This window comes from Coturnix japonica, chromosome 26, assembly GCF_001577835.2.
Source record: "Coturnix japonica isolate 7356 chromosome 26, Coturnix japonica 2.1, whole genome shotgun sequence".
Taxonomy (NCBI): Eukaryota; Metazoa; Chordata; class Aves; order Galliformes; family Phasianidae; genus Coturnix; species Coturnix japonica.
In genome coordinates this window covers 644,087-659,290 of record NC_029541.1, presented here as the reverse complement: position 1 = coordinate 659,290, position 15,204 = coordinate 644,087, and the positions used below count along the sequence as shown (strand labels likewise).

The 15,204-nt window shown below is 53.7% G+C and overlaps 1 protein-coding gene across 1 annotated transcript in view; it reads right to left on the bottom strand.

Moving 5' to 3' along the window:
- Nucleotides 1–15,204, bottom strand: part of CACNA1S (calcium voltage-gated channel subunit alpha1 S) — a 28,746-nt gene that overhangs the window by 3,077 nt on the left and 10,465 nt on the right. The window contains exons 10-39 of the mRNA XM_015884788.2: nt 14,977–15,137; nt 14,149–14,374; nt 13,587–13,794; nt 13,199–13,319; nt 12,790–12,904; nt 12,575–12,668; nt 12,354–12,423; nt 12,068–12,200; nt 11,792–11,921; nt 11,589–11,648; nt 10,936–11,042; nt 10,472–10,559; nt 10,106–10,213; nt 9,579–9,631; nt 9,209–9,355; nt 8,752–8,953; nt 7,698–7,856; nt 7,315–7,425; nt 6,981–7,064; nt 5,128–5,184; nt 4,598–4,726; nt 4,247–4,312; nt 3,881–3,972; nt 3,416–3,575; nt 2,935–3,062; nt 2,410–2,506; nt 1,813–1,915; nt 784–885; nt 548–672; nt 43–171 (exon numbers count right to left, since the gene is read on the bottom strand). Of these exons, the coding sequence (XP_015740274.1) occupies nt 43–171; nt 548–672; nt 784–885; nt 1,813–1,915; nt 2,410–2,506; nt 2,935–3,062; nt 3,416–3,575; nt 3,881–3,972; nt 4,247–4,312; nt 4,598–4,726; nt 5,128–5,184; nt 6,981–7,064; nt 7,315–7,425; nt 7,698–7,856; nt 8,752–8,953; nt 9,209–9,355; nt 9,579–9,631; nt 10,106–10,213; nt 10,472–10,559; nt 10,936–11,042; nt 11,589–11,648; nt 11,792–11,921; nt 12,068–12,200; nt 12,354–12,423; nt 12,575–12,668; nt 12,790–12,904; nt 13,199–13,319; nt 13,587–13,794; nt 14,149–14,374; nt 14,977–15,137 (3,565 nt within the window). The remainder of the gene's footprint in view (nt 1–42; nt 172–547; nt 673–783; nt 886–1,812; nt 1,916–2,409; nt 2,507–2,934; nt 3,063–3,415; nt 3,576–3,880; nt 3,973–4,246; nt 4,313–4,597; nt 4,727–5,127; nt 5,185–6,980; nt 7,065–7,314; nt 7,426–7,697; nt 7,857–8,751; nt 8,954–9,208; nt 9,356–9,578; nt 9,632–10,105; nt 10,214–10,471; nt 10,560–10,935; nt 11,043–11,588; nt 11,649–11,791; nt 11,922–12,067; nt 12,201–12,353; nt 12,424–12,574; nt 12,669–12,789; nt 12,905–13,198; nt 13,320–13,586; nt 13,795–14,148; nt 14,375–14,976; nt 15,138–15,204) is intronic.

Here is a 15,204-nt window from a genome sequence, read left to right as displayed (position 1 = left end):
CAGTGGGGCTGGGTAGGACAGCCCCCACCTGGGTGTACTCACCCTGTATATCCCCTCCTCCATGGCAGCTTCCACCATTGCCCTCTCCAGCTCTTCCTCAGCAGTCAGGTCCCCAGAGATGGCTCGATGAATTTCAGGAGCGGCTTCTTCTTCAATGCTCCTCAGCCCAGCCTGGTGGGGACAGGAAGGCACGGCTAGATGTGAGCTGGCACTACAGCCCCTCTCACTTTGGGTTTTAGAAAGGGAAATGTTTTGGATTTCAGTTTCCAGGCCTTGGCAAACCATGCTGCCCTACCAACTGACCCTCCCAGGGTCCCTGTGGCTGCTTGGCTCCGCATGGACCAACTCAGCACTGACTCACTTGGGGCCACCTCATTTCCAAAACCTGTGGGACAGAGGTCCCCATGTCCATTTCAGCCCTGTCCTTCCCAGTCACCAAGGGCTTTCTAGAGCTGGGAGAGCCCCCTTCCTCTGTCTGCTGGATGCCCCATTGTGCCTCCTGTCCTCAGACAGCATCACCCCTCCACCAACCACACTACCTACCAACCTGGATCTCTACAGGGTTCTTCTTGGGACGGTACCCATAGTACTCCTCCTGGCGCTTCATGAACTTCCGGAAATACTCTTGGATCAGGAAAGTGGCGTAGAACTTCCCCACCGTCACCTCATCATCTGGAGGGGAGGGAACCAACCTGATGAGTTTGCCCACCATGATGCTCAGCAGCTGAGCCCCCTGGGCCAGGGGAGGTCGACCCCATGGGGAAGTACCACTACATGATGTACCTCCAATAGGTGGGATGACCTGGTCCAAAAGCTTCATGCTGGTTCGCTTCCAGATTTTTTTTATAATGGTTCTGAGCTCTTCATTGGCCTGTTCAAAGTTACCTGTAGGAAAAGGGAGCAGGACAAAGAGGTTTATTCCCAGGGGAATGTGGACATGAACAAAGTGTGTGGAAACCTGGCCAGGCTCCTGCAGGGTGTCACACCTCCTCTGCAGCCTCCCCACCCAGCAGAAATGAGCTTTGTAAGAATTAGGCTTTGATTTTAGCAAAAAAAGTCTACACTCATCCATGCTGTCAGATCTCCTGTGATCCTCCCAACACTCCTTGCATCGTGCTGGATGCTGTGTCCCCCACCCCAGCTGAAGGGAAGGCACCGTGCCCTGCTGCTGGGAGAATCTGGCTTCAGCTGGCCCCACTGCTCAGCTCCACCTCCTGCTGTGCTGGCTTCTCATGTGCTGCTGCCTAGCCCACAGGCATGGAAACAAGTTGGTGTGGCTTCTTACCAAAGCAGAGCTTTGCAAACCATGCTGCTGGCAAGGAAGAAAGCAACTCCTCCCCAACACAGCTAAATTCAAAGCGGAGCCATCCTTTTCCACTCCAGTCTGAAGTTTATGTACACCTGGGGAGATGCAGAACTGGAACAACCAGTGCTATGGCAGGTGCAGGGGATCAGACCACACTCAGCAGTGTGAGAAGGAGTCTAGCAGCTGAGCACTGAGGCAGGGATTGGAACTGGATCAGAACTGCTCCTGAGCTGCATAGTGAAATTACACAGCTGGGGTGGCATTGGTTTGCTCATCATGGTTTCAACACATAGTCCTGCAACTAACAACCTCCAGGCTTGGCCTGATCCCCATGCATGTATCCATGGTCTCTGGTCCAACAGTGATATAAAGCTGAGGGCTGCAACAGAGGGTCTTGCCTCGTCACCAAGGTGCCCTGAGGTCCTCGGACAGAGCAGGTGTGCATAACATGCATTCTGCAGCACAAGGGCTCCCCTTGGTGGAGAAGCAGACACCAGCCTTCGTACCTTCTGTCTTGATCTTGAGGGCTGTCCTCACCAGGGCAAAGAGAGTAGCATTGAACATGACAGTTCCATCGCTGTTCAGTGGCATATTCATGGAGACAAGGCGCTGCAAAACAACAAGCAACTGTAAGATGTAAGCTCCCCACAGAAGTACAAGCTGCCCTCCCTGTGCCTCACCACAGCCCCTGGCTTTGTGCAGAGCTAAGCCAGGAGCAGTGCACTCAAGACTGTAGAGCTGGAGTCCTCAGCTCCCCTGGTGGAAATGAGGATGCACAGATAGGGAGCACCCCAGCACAGCTTGGAATGCTGCCCGTAATGAGGGTTGTGGGGGAGCAGCACCCCGGTGCCATTCCCTGGGGGTGGAGATAAGCTCAGGCAGGTCCTGATTCCCAGATCCCTGAAATGCATCATTTCCATCTGGGTTGCCACATCATTCGTTTCCCTGACAGCTCCTCTCCAATAAATGCCAGAGGTCAGAGTACGAGAGTGAATGATGACATTGGAAAGCCAGCTGAATTCTCCTCCTCATCCTGCCAGGTGAGGATGCAGACTGGGAAGACACCTTTTGCCTACACACCCTCACGTCTCCTTAGCTCCTACCTTACAAGCTACACGGTGAGGACAGAACTTCCCAAAGCCCAGGGGAGGCTGGATACGTCTCAGCAAGGTCACCACATCCAAGTGCTTAATCCTGCCCCTGCAGAGGAGACAAGCTGCATCAGCAGAACTGTGGCATGAAAGCAGGGACAGGGTTTTGAGCAAGGGCTGCATGGGATCATCTTTGTGGCCTGCCCTGTACTCCAGTGGTGGGCAAATCCCTTCTCTGCACTCCTGGAGGAAATGACTGCTCCACAAGGTAACAAATGGTAGATAAAGGTGAGCAGTGGCACGGAAAGAGTCGGTAGCATCATCTGGACTGAATGAGGATAGGACTGAAGGTCTGTTGTCCCCAAAACTCCTGATGTCTTATATCAGCTCTGGGACAAGCTGGCAAGTCCACACACACTTCTACAGTGGGACCTAATGCCAGACAGCAATAGAGCTCACTCTGCCTTAGGTTGCAGCAGAGGGCAGCCCCCAGATCCTGGCACTGCTCTCCACCTGCCATGCCACGTGGTTACTCACTTGGCTTCAGGGTCGTACTCAGCCCAGATCCGTTTGAACTCATCCAGGTGGTGGGGCCCCAGGATGGACCAGTCGCGTGTCAGGTAGTCAAAGTTGTCCATGATGACAGCCACAAAGAGATTAATGATCTGAGGACAAAGGAATCAAGATGCTTCTGGTGACCCCACACAGAGCTGAACCTCCCATCCAAGGACATTATGTGAAAGGCTGCAGCAATTCAGGGCAACTCTCCCCCCTCCACCCTCATGACAGACAACACAGATACTCAGTGCCCATCTGGACAGCAGCACATGGAGCTGTGTGATGGAACTCAGGGGATCTGGGGCCTCATGGGGTGCAGCACCAGGCCAGGGAGACAGATTGGTGCCTCTGGGAGGAAGGTGCTGTGGGGTCAGCCCCATGAGATGCTCAGCAGCTGGGAGGCTGCCCTGAGCCAGGACTGGTGTGTCAAAGGGAGTTCAGACTGCAGCAGCTGCCATACCAGAAAGGCACAGAGCATGTAGAAGCTGATGAAATAGAAGTAGGCAAAGCCCGTGCCACATGTGTACTCCTCGCCCTCCGCGTAGTCGGACTCAGGGTCGCACCGCTTCCCGTAGCTGCAGTCCAGCAGGATCTCCTGCCAGGCCTCCCCTGTGGCACACCTGGGGAAAGGGGATGCTGCTGGGATCTGTTATTGCATTCTCCAAAGTGAAGTGCTTGGAGTCAGGGGAAGCCCTGCTCTGCTTTTTCGTTTCCCTGTGATTTTTCTGAAAATTCACTGATTAAAATCAAGTCTTGGAAGAAACCATTCAGAGCAGAAACCCCACAGGGCTCCTGGTTCGCAGCTCAGCCACACCAGGCAAAGCAAGAGCTGGTCCTAAATAACTGCTGGTGTCCCTTACTCCAAGCCATAGGGCTCCCACACCAACCTGCAGCCCAGCACCCCTCTGCAGCTGCCAGCACTAACCTGAAGAGCAGCAGCACTGCTTGTGGGAAGGTTTGGAAGTTGTTGTTTCGGTTGATCTGGGTTCCATCCACCATGGCAATCTTCCCAAACATCTGTAAATCACACCTGTCATGTCTCCAGCACCCTTCCATGGGCACCCCCTGCCACCTAAAGCCTCTCTGTCCTTAAGCTCCCGTTCCACTTGGCTTTGGGTGCTGAGGCTTTTGGGGTTGGGGACATCCTTGTAGACCAGGGGAAAAAAGTCCCACCATGTGCAGTCCCTGGGAGTGGCTGGCAGAGGAGTCAGTCCCTCTCCATCCCATCTCCCAGACGCTACCAGGCTGAGGGCCATCTCTATTCAAGAGGAATTCCCTGCACCCCTCTCACCTGCATCCCAATGACAGCATAGATGAAGAACAGCATCGCAATCAGAAGGGCAACATAGGGCAGAGCCTGTGACAAAAGGACCACAACATGTGAGAGACAACAGCACAGCACCAAGGTGACCGGGGGACAACGGGCTGGCTCTGGAGCTGCTCAGGGGATCAGCACTTAGGCTTGCACATGGAGAAGAGACAGCTTTCTTCCCCCCTGAAGCCCCATGGCCATCCTCCCACCAGCCCCACTCTCCAATTCTCATGCATGGGATGCCCAGCTCTCTGCAGCCTGAGGTGAGGAGCTCTCTGCCAGCCTAGGGTGGGTGCTTGTCTATGGAAGGGAGTGCTGCTCCTCACAGACCTGGAAGGACTTGATGAAGGTCCAAAGCAGTGTCCGGATGCCCTCCCCTCGGCTCAGGAGCTTCACCAGCCGCATCACGCGGAAGAGGCGGAAGAAGGTGATGGAGATACGAGAGTTGTCATCTGGGTCCTGCAGGCAGAGGAGAACAACGGACAAGAGAGGAACAGACCTGGGCAGGTAGAAGCCCCCAATCCTCCAGGGATGGGGTGATCACAGCTTCTCTGAGCAGCCTCTTCCAGTGCCCAGCACCCTGGAACCAAGAAGATCCCCTGGGAGCAACTGGGGGTACAGGGATGCACCAGCCTCCAGTGCTGCACGTGGGACCCTGCCAGACAACCTCTCCCCATTTTCTGAAGCTTGGTACTTGGGCATCCAGAGGGGAGATCTGCACACCAGGGGAAAGCAGCAGGGCTTGGTATGTCTTCATAACATGCAGGACACATGCACACGCAGGCCACAGGCAGGATGGCAAGGGTAAGGGCAGTAAAGGGGGAGGGGAACCACTGCAAGCACATGCAGCTGATATTTACAATGTTATCACAGCCTCCGCCAAGGCAGTACAATCCACCACTGGATGCAAGAACAGTCTGTCAAGAAAACAAGAGAGTCAGAAGGGAAGCAGGAATGAGAGACAGAGGGATGACCGCAGATGATGGTGGTGCAGACACAGAAGAAAGAGTAAGACAGAAACTGGAGACAGGAGGAGGAGACTGAGAGAGGAGCACAGGGGAAGGACGGGCAGGAAGCCAACACTGGGGCTCATCAGACAAGGCACTGTGTCTTTTGTGAGGCTGAGGCAATAGACAGATGGCCACGGGAACACACTGACCACGAGGGACTTACCACCTCCATGCCCCATTGCACCTCACCCACTGACATATACGCCTGGGACAGAGGCACAAAGGCCAGGAAATCAGGGGAAGAGCTCAGGACAGGAGGATTTACTGCCTGCCAGCAGTTACCCCTCAGACCGGGCACAGGGCAGTGGCAGGTGGGATCTGGATACCAGCTGACAGATCAAAGCTAATCCACTGCTCCCTGCCCTGCAAGCTGTGCTGCTCCTGCTCTGCCTCTTTGGAAACCCAGCACACAGCACTGGTTTGCTGGGGAGCCAGCTCTGATGGGCTCAGACACTGCCAGCCCCGTGTGCTCCATGGGGCAGCACTGCCAGAGGGTCTCCCATCTCCATTTTCCCCTTTCTGAGACCAGAGGGTGCCCCATCCCTGGAGGTGATGAAGGCCAGGTTGGGTGGTGGGGCTCTGGGCAACCTGATCTAGTGCCTGACCCAGCAGTTGGCAACCCTGCCCACAGCAGGGAGGTTGCAACTAGATGATCTTTGAAGTCCCTTCTATCCTAAGCCTTTCTATGATCCTATGAAAATCCCTTGGGGTCTGTGGGAACCTGGTGATGGAACAGTGGTGAGGACTTGGATTTTGGGGGGAGCAGAGGGCTCTTGATAGCACATTCTTATCCCTGACAGACAGAGACGTGAAGGAGAAAAGAAGCAGAATGGGAGGAGAGGAAGAGAGGACAGACGTTGCAAACCAGAGCCTTGGGGCACTTGGGACTGGCTCAGCACTGAGAGGTGGGCACCCGACCCTACAGCTGCTCCCACAGTTACCATGGGATGTGCCAAGTGCAGTGCATGACCTCCCTCCTTCCACATGGGGTGTGGAAGTCCCTGTGCTGTGACAGGCAGTGGCACATTGGCTTACCAACACTGCTCTGAAAATGCTCCCTGTAAAGCATTCAGCAATTAGCCACTGCCTGCCCTCACACTGTCACTCAGTGCATGTGGTATAGAGCTTCTGCAATGGCGTATAGGGTATACATATACACTGGCTGTGTATGTGTGCACATGTATGCATTGATTGCTGTGTACATGGACACACACAAAGCAAAGGCATTGAAATTTGACATGTCTGATCCACCTACGGTGCAGGCCAGCAGTGTGCTGTGAGTACAGAGAGCTGAGGGGGACACTTCTTCCCATGTGCACTGAGCTGAGGATGGACACATGGGAGATTCCCTGTCCAGAGGTGCATACATGGAAGACAAGCAGAGCAAGTGGAGCTGGGGTTGGCACGCATCGTGCTGCTCATGGCCCAGCTGGGACCAGGTTGCCATGGGAACCCAGTGCCTACAGGAAGGGAGAGCACAGCATGACATGTTGGTTGGCTGGGTACAGTCCCCTGTGTCCATGAAACACCCATGCCACAGGCTGATCTTGGCTTGTCCTTCCTCAGAGCATGGCAGAGGGAGAAGAGAGGATGCCTGTGTCCCACAAAGCTGGGGCATCACCAGCTCACCCTGGGGCGGGTGCTGCAGATACAGACATGGATCCTCCCTGGGACACGCTCTGCCTGAGCAGCCTGACACTTACATCAATCTCGCTGAGGATGACATCAATGATGCTGCCGATCACTATGAGGAAGTCGAAGACATTCCAGGGATCCCCGAAGTAGCCCTGCCAGGAAAGAGCAGACCTATGCTGTAACCCATGGAAACGAGAGTCTAACAAGAGGGGCTTAGCAGACCCCACACCTTACCAGCCAGGCTGTGGTGCTGCCCCAAGCATGGGGCTGGCAGAGCCCAGCGGTCCACTGGCAGCAAGGAACACCAGGAAAGTGAGCACCCAAAACAGCATCATCCAGTATGAGGAGGATAACCTCACTGCCAAATGCAATGTCCCATGAAAGGCTGTGCCCTGCTCTCACCTTAGCTTTAAAGGCCATGAGCTTAAGGATCATCTCCAGGGTGAAGAGGACAGTGAAGGCCACATTGAGGATGTCTGAGACATGGTTCATTTCTGCAGACTGGTTGTAATGCTGAGAAGGCAGGAGAACCCCATTAGCCCACAGCAGTCCCAGCCTCCCCTGTGAACCCAGAGGGGTGGGCTGCATGAGGCTCATCCTCTCCCAGACCCATGGCTCAGGAGGGGTCAGCAAAAATGAAAATCCACTCCCAGCAGCTCCCCTCATCCAACCTGCCCCACTTTGTCCCACGCCAGAAGCACAGCCATGTAAGAAAGACCCCAGGAAAGGTTTCTAGAAACCATGGACACCCCCCCACCTGCTGAGCCCTGTACTCTGTCCCTTACCTGCATGCCCAGGCAGATGGTGTTCAGCAGGATCAGGAAGAACATGAGGTACTCAAAGTAGGAGGAGGTGACCACGTACCAGATTTGGTATTGATAGGGGTTCTTGGGGATGTACCGCCGCAGCGGGCGAGCCTTCAGTGCGTACTGCACACACTGGCGCTGGGGAAAGCAAGGCAGTGTGACCACACAGGGCACAGGCATAGAGCCAGCACTGCTGGTAACAGCACATGACCCCATAGATGCCAGCCTGTAGCCCTGTGACATGGGGCAGTGACAGCAATGGCTGTTATCTGCTGTGTCCTCTGCAGAGGCAGCCAGCTGGCACTCACTGGGGACAAGTTTCCAAAGCCACCGCTTGCCTCCACGGATGGCCATGTTGATTCCCAAGCCCTGAGGTTGCCCAGGCCCACAGAGTTCTGAACACCTCCAAAGATGGAGAGCTCTGGGCAGCATGTTCCAGTGCTTGACGACCTTCACCGTAAGTATTTTCTTATGTTTAAATGGAATTTCTTGTTTTCTTCAGTCTGGGTCTATCACCTCTTGTCCTATCATTGGGTACCACTGAGATGAGTCTGACTCTGTCTTCTCTGCACCCTTCCCATCAGGTATTTGTGCCCATAGGTAGAACTCCTACAAGCCTTCCCTTCTCAACACCAAATAGTTTCAGCTCTCAGCCTCTCCTTGTATGACAAATGTTCCTGACAATTCAGCATGTCAGCGTTCCTTTGCTGGACTCACCCCATGCCCACGTAACTAGCACGGGGGAGCCCAGAACAGGGCACAGCCCCCTGCTCCAGCTCAGTGTGGGCACACCACCTGCACTACAAATCCCATCCTTGATTATGGTCAAGCTTCCCCTTCCCTTGGAAAGCTGATACCTGGTACAGGCTTTCTTTGTGCCAGCCAGGAGTGCAGCTGCACCTGCCCCAGCAGTGTGATGAGAGCTGGGGAAGGTTTAGTTCATCCTGGAGCAGCAGTGCCAGCACTCAGAGCTTATGCAGCTCAATTAGAGCTAGGGCTGCTCCAGCTCACCCCATCCTAGCAGCTCCAGTACCTGGTTCTTGTCCAGCTCGCAGTTCTTGTACTCGCTCTCCCCCTGTTCCTGAAATGTGACAATGACAAAACCAACAAAGATGTTCATCATGAAGAAAGCAATGATGATGATGTAGATGATGAAGAAGATGGAGATCTCCACCCGGTAATTGTAGATAGGGCCTTTATTCTCATCATTAGTGTCAATGGCCCTGTACAGCAGCCTACAGGAGGGAAAACAAGACAATGTTTGATGGTTAAGGGGAGGAAGACCATCTGTCTTCTTGAAGGATATGGAAAACTCTGGGGACATCCTAAATCCAACAGGGGCGGAACAGGAGATTATCCCATTGGCTCTACAGCCCCTACCAGGATGGCTAGCCCTGCTCCTCAGCCCGGGCATCTCTTCTTTCCCTGGTAAAGGCTTCTCAGCTCACAGCACAGACCTGGACCTTGGGCCCTGCACACACCAAACTCACTCTGGCCAGCCCTCAAAGGTGGAGACGGTGAAAAGTGACATCATGGCTGAGAAGACATTGTTGAAGTGAAAGGCGTTGTGGAACCAGACCCGTTCCTTCAGCTCGATCTGCGTTGGGTCCCCATCCACATAGTTGATGAAATGTCCCCTACAGCAGAAGAGACACAGTACTCATCCAGCACAGCCCCTGATCACCCACTGCTTACCCCTGGGAGGTGATGTGGCCTTGTGCTACTTTTACCCCAGGATGGGTGGCAGCAGCACAGGACCCCCAGCCCCTTATTTTGTCTGCAAGATCCCCATGCGGGTACAAAAATGTCACCGTACGCTCTGTTGCTGCCCTGCTGGGCTGTGCTGCAGGGAGTTCTTACCTGCACTCCTTCTCTGTTAGCTTGGAGGGATCTGTGCAGCTGTAAAACTTGCCCTGCATTTGACAGAGATCAGAAAAAGCTGTGATTTTACTGTGAGCTTCAACTTTTGCACAGATCCATCAGTCCCTTCCCAGCCACCATGCCAGCTCTGGCCTCTGCCTCAGTCTAGCATGCTTGTGTGCTGCCAGCACAACCCAACCTGGAGCTCACAGGGTGCCCGTGGGCCATGGCAGACCTTTTGGTCAATCCTAGGTCAAGACAGACAAATGCTGTCTAGCGATGTAATGGGAATGTTTCTTCCAGAGCCCTGAGCTGAGACATAACCAGCTCCTCCTGCCTGGAAGCAAACTATGTGGAAAATAAAGAAAGATGCAACTAAAATAAATGAACTAGAAGTTAACACATGATGATAGGCCAGCTCAGCCTGCAGGGAGTCCTGGAAGCTACTCCCACATCAGTTAGGAATTCAGGCTAATTGTTTTTAGAACAAAGCTGCCCATCTTCTGCCCATCCAGGACATCTCTTACCTTGAAGAGCTGCACCCCAATGCAGGCAAACATGAACTGCAGCAGAGTTGTGACAATCACAATGTTACCAATGGTCTTGATGGCCACGAACACACACTGGACTACATGCTGCAGAGATTGAAGACAGAGGACTTGTGAGTGCACTTTGAGCAAGGACCTGCCATGTGCTCCCTGTCCACCGACAGCAGGGACAGCCCCAGCAAAAACAGGCAGGTGTAAGCAGGAATCTGCCAAGGACAGTGGGATGGGACAGGCTCTTTCCATAGGTGAGGAGTGGGAACTGTGCTCGCAGCCCTGCAAATCCTGCAGGGTGTGAAGCCTGCCACACGACCTCCCATGGGCTGAGGACCCCAGCCACCTTCTTACCTTCAGCCCCTTTGCCCGGTTAATGGCTCGCAGAGGCCTCAGCACCCTCAGCACCCTGAGGATCTTCACCACTGAAATGGTGCTGGACCTGAGGAGGAAGGCAGGGCTGAGATGGGGCAATTTCCTCTGTGCTGGCATCCTAGCACAGCCCAACCAAAGCTCCAGTGCTGAGGGATGGCAGAGACGTCACTAAAACCATCATCCCACACCAGGGTTAGGGACACCTCCGCTTGGACAAAGCGGCCCCAAACTGAATTCCCACACAGAACTTTTCCATCGTCACTCAAGGAATTTGCTTTCCAGCCTCCCACTCACCCATGCCTAATTTCCTCAAAGCTACAGACAATTTCTAGGTGCTAAGATGCAGCCCAGGGTTAGCAGCTTCTTTTCTACCCAACAGAACCAGCTGCCCCACACCAGGCTAAGTAATCAGTGACCACTCCACAAAGCATGGAGGTGCTTACTCGAATCCCATGGAGATGAGGGACACAGCGACCACCAGCAAGTCAAGGATGTTGAACGAGTTCCTGCAGAAGGAGCCTTTGTGCAGGAAAGCACCATATGCTGTCATCTGGAGAGCAGAAGGGGTTAGCAGAGCAGCCAGGCAGGGCTCAGGGCAGTCCCTCTAAAGTCCCAGGCAGACAGGGTGCAGGGAGCTTCTTGCAACTCCATGGGCCCTGTGCTGCTCACACTTAGGCTCTGAAGCCAGGCAGGCAGCTGGAATCCTCTGCATTGCACTGGCTGGAAGCAGAATTCTTCCAGTCATTCAGCAAATTGGAGAAGAGTACATGTCTTACAGGGAGAACAATATGCAGCAGCTGCTTGAATTGCTGTTTTACTTCACAGACTGTCATTGCTTACACTTTCTCTTTTTTTTTTTCTTAACAAAAATGCTGTCACTGCAGCCCATCTGTCCCAGCATCGCAGCACAGCTGACACAGCTGCCTGACCTCACTGCATGAGGCCCCTGGGGCAGGTCACGCTTTGCCAAGATATTATGAGCTTTGTAAACTTCAGGCTCAGCTATCAGCCTCCCCTGGTGGGACCTGGCGCTTGTGCCCATGGCCAGAGCACATCTAGAACCATGTGCTGGGACCACAGAAGCAGAGAGAATTACCTTCAAGACGATTTCAACAGTGAAGACAGAGGTGAAACCGATGTCAAAGTACCCAAGAATCTGGGGACAGAAGCACCAGAATTAGATGAGATTTGGGTGACATGAGAAATGCAGTAATTCCAGAATTACTGCACTGATGGCATTGTTGTTTGCCCTCCGCTCTGTGCATGGAGGAGCGCAGCCCTGCAGAGCCACACAGGCACCTGGTTGCGGAACGACTCAGCTCGGATGGGATCCTCAGCTGCCAGGGAGATGCTGCTGAGCAAGATGAAGAGCAGGATAAAGTTGGTAAACCAAGTGGCATTCACTATTCTGTGGCACAGCATCCGAAACCTGAGGCCAAAGACAACGTAAGACATTGCAAGAGGGACATCAGATGGGGGCCATGGTAGCCAGCAACAGGATTCTGGCTAAGCCTTGAGAACATAAAGGCCCCAGGCATAAGGGACATCTGTGCCAGGAGAAGGTTCAGTGCTTACTTATTCGTTGGGCTGAAGATGAAGAAGGAGCTGGCCTCAGGCATAGGCACAGCCTTCTCTTTCAGCTGTAGTTCTGCCAGAGGACGTGGCCGAGGACTCAAAGGGATTTCAGGCTCATCCTCCTCATCATCACCTGCAGGGTTGTCACAAGGAAGGAAAAGAGTCACACAGAGAGCAAGAGAGGCAATGTGACCTCAGTGTGCCAATGTCACAACCTTCACTACACAGCCAGGCTGCAGCACCCTCCCTCTGCAATGTCTCCAGTATTTTGGGGGACAAAACTGACCTGGGAAGTCTGCAGATGGGTAGGGATCTTTGATCTCATTGACATTGGATTCAAATTCATCCACTTTTAACTGAAAGAATGGAGAGACCGAGAGGTAGGCATGCAGTTAAGTGTGCCATACTCAGATGAGCTTCAAGCCTTTGCCAGCCCTGGCTGATGGCAGGAAGCACCTGCTACTTCACCAAGAACCCCCCAGGGCCCAACCCACCACCAGCACTGACCTTGGCTGTTGTGGGAATCCCTTCTCCTTTCGCTTTCTGCTCAAGCTTCCTTGCCAACATCTGCTTTTCATCTTCAGACTTCTCTGGGTAACCTCTGAGTGGAGGGCAGAAGGAAACAAGGACAGAACTCAGGGAGGGGCTCAGGTGATACCATTCTGTCTTGTTGCCCAGAGCACCTGGCTGGGCAGAGCACTACCCTGTGCTGCAGCACTCACCTGGACATCTTCCTCCTCTTGCGTTCCTCAGCTTTGGCCTTCTGAGCTGAGGTCAGGCTCTCAGCCTCAGCCAGATTATCAACTGCAATGGCCAGGAAGACATTGAGGAGGATATCTGGAGGGTGAGCACTAAGGACATGAACTTGGCTATGTTTGGAGGATATGGACAGGGCTGCCTGTAGTCTCTGGTTTGCTGTGAGAAACCTTCCTGGAGATGAACCCTTGTCCTACCACTCTGGCTGGTGATCCCTGACCCTGTGTATTCAAGTGCTGAGCTCTGGGCTAATGGCACCATCCCTCAACTCAGTCCTTGCACAAACAGAGCAGTCTGCTCAGGTTTATGCATATGGAGCAGTCTATGGGGGTGGGCAGAGGGAGCCTGGACACAGCTTTAAAATTTGGAGGATACAGTTCCCACAGACAAAGAGGATGATGAAGTAGATGCAGACCAGCATGCCAGGGAAGGATGGGCCCCCATAAGCCATTATTCCATTGTACATTATTGAATTCCAGTCCTCTCCAGTCAGGATCTGAGAGAAAAGCAGAGGCAATGTGAGGAGAAGCAGGACAGAAACCCAAGCTCAGTCCTGCTCCAGTGTCACTCCCAGATCTCAAACTCTGCGCTATCACTGAACCTACTGTTCATGACCCTATTCCTCTCTTCCTGTTCCAGTCTCGAAGCCGGACCACCTCCCATGAACCCATACCTATTCCAATCCCAAGGAGTCCCACAGCCCAGGGAAAATCCAGGCACCCCATCTTACATCCCCCTTGCCCTGCTTGCTGCAGCCCCATACCTGGAAGACACTGATGAGAGCCTGGGGGAAGTTGTCAAACGTGCTGCGTCGCACCTCCATGTCCTCAAAGTCATACATGCCCCCAAAGAGCTGCATCCCCAGCAGGGCAAAGACAATGATGAAGAGGAAGAGGAGGAGGAGCAAAGAGGCAATGGAGCGCACCGAGTTGAGCAGAGAGGCCACCAGGTTACTCAGCGATGTCCAGTACCTGGGGAGAGGAGTGTACAAGAGGTGGAATGGATCAACCCAGTGAATGGGCTCTGAGTGCTGGGACTACTCCAGCCAGGCCCCAGGAGGTGGAAATGGAGCTCCAGGAATAGTGTGAGAGGCAAGACAGCCTGAAGCCACTGGTCCTGGGCCCCAGAACCTCTATTTATATAAGCTGAGCACCCAGAACTCCCACAGGACCCCATGAGACTTCCACTAAGCTCTGCTCTGACTTCCTCCCCACTCTCACATCACATCTTGTGGACAGAGATCACTAGCATGGCCTCGTTCACCACCCCAGGAGGCACTGACACCTGGGGGGCAGCCAGCTCTGCTCCCCAGCTCCCATACCAACCTGGTGATCTTGAAGATGCGGAGCAGCCGGATGCAGCGCAACACGGAGATTCCCAGGGGTGACAAAGTGCTGAGCTCCACCAGGATGGTCTCCAGGACCCCCATACACACAACAAAACAGTCGAAGCGGTTGAAGAGGGACATGAAGTACTGGCGCAGACCCAGCGCATACATCTTCAGTAGCATTTCAGCCACAAAGAGTGCAAGCAGCACCCGGTTGGCATTGTCTGGGGGGGGGGCAGATTCAAGCCATCAGGGCTTGGACCTCTTCGTCTCAACATGGCACAGCTGAGATGGGAAGGAGGACAGTACTGCCACATCCTGCCCTGCCACAACTGCAGCAACAGCAACTTTCCAGGGAGGACCCAGGAAAGAAGGGTGAGAAGGGTGACACATGCAGTCATGTTTGAGACCACAGCATGTCTGCATTTGTTGTGTGCGTATGCATGGCTGAGTTGTGTGCGTGTGCTACACTCCATGTCTGTGAGCATGTGTGGTGAGATAACATACAGACACGTGCGTGTCTGTACCATGTGAGTGTATGTGATGTGTGTTTATGTGAACTACGCATGTACACGTGTAAACGTATACACCATGCCTGTTCACTGTGCCAAAGAACACACACCAGGCATGTATGTGCACGCAGCATGTCTATGCAATGTGTAGTTGGTACATGTGGATGGTGCACACATACCTGTGTGTGTGGGCATGTCTACATGTGTATGACAGTCACTGTGCTATGTCAGTGGCTGTGCATGCACAGTAAGAATCCATGCATGTCTATGTGGTAGCGAGGTGTTCTAGACACCCCCCTCTCCCTGGGCCTTACCTTGTACAATCGTTAGCCATTCGGGCTGGAAATGGTGCTCAGAGGCGATGGAGAGGGTATTCAGTGCCACCAGCAGGATGACCAGCCAGTAGAAGAACTTGGATTTCACCACATCCCTGCACTTCCTACGAAACATTCGGTTCCAACGCCTCCACTGCCGGCTGGAGAGAAGGCCACAGGGTCCACAGGGCCATCAGTGCCAGCAGAACACAGAGCAAAGCCACCTCT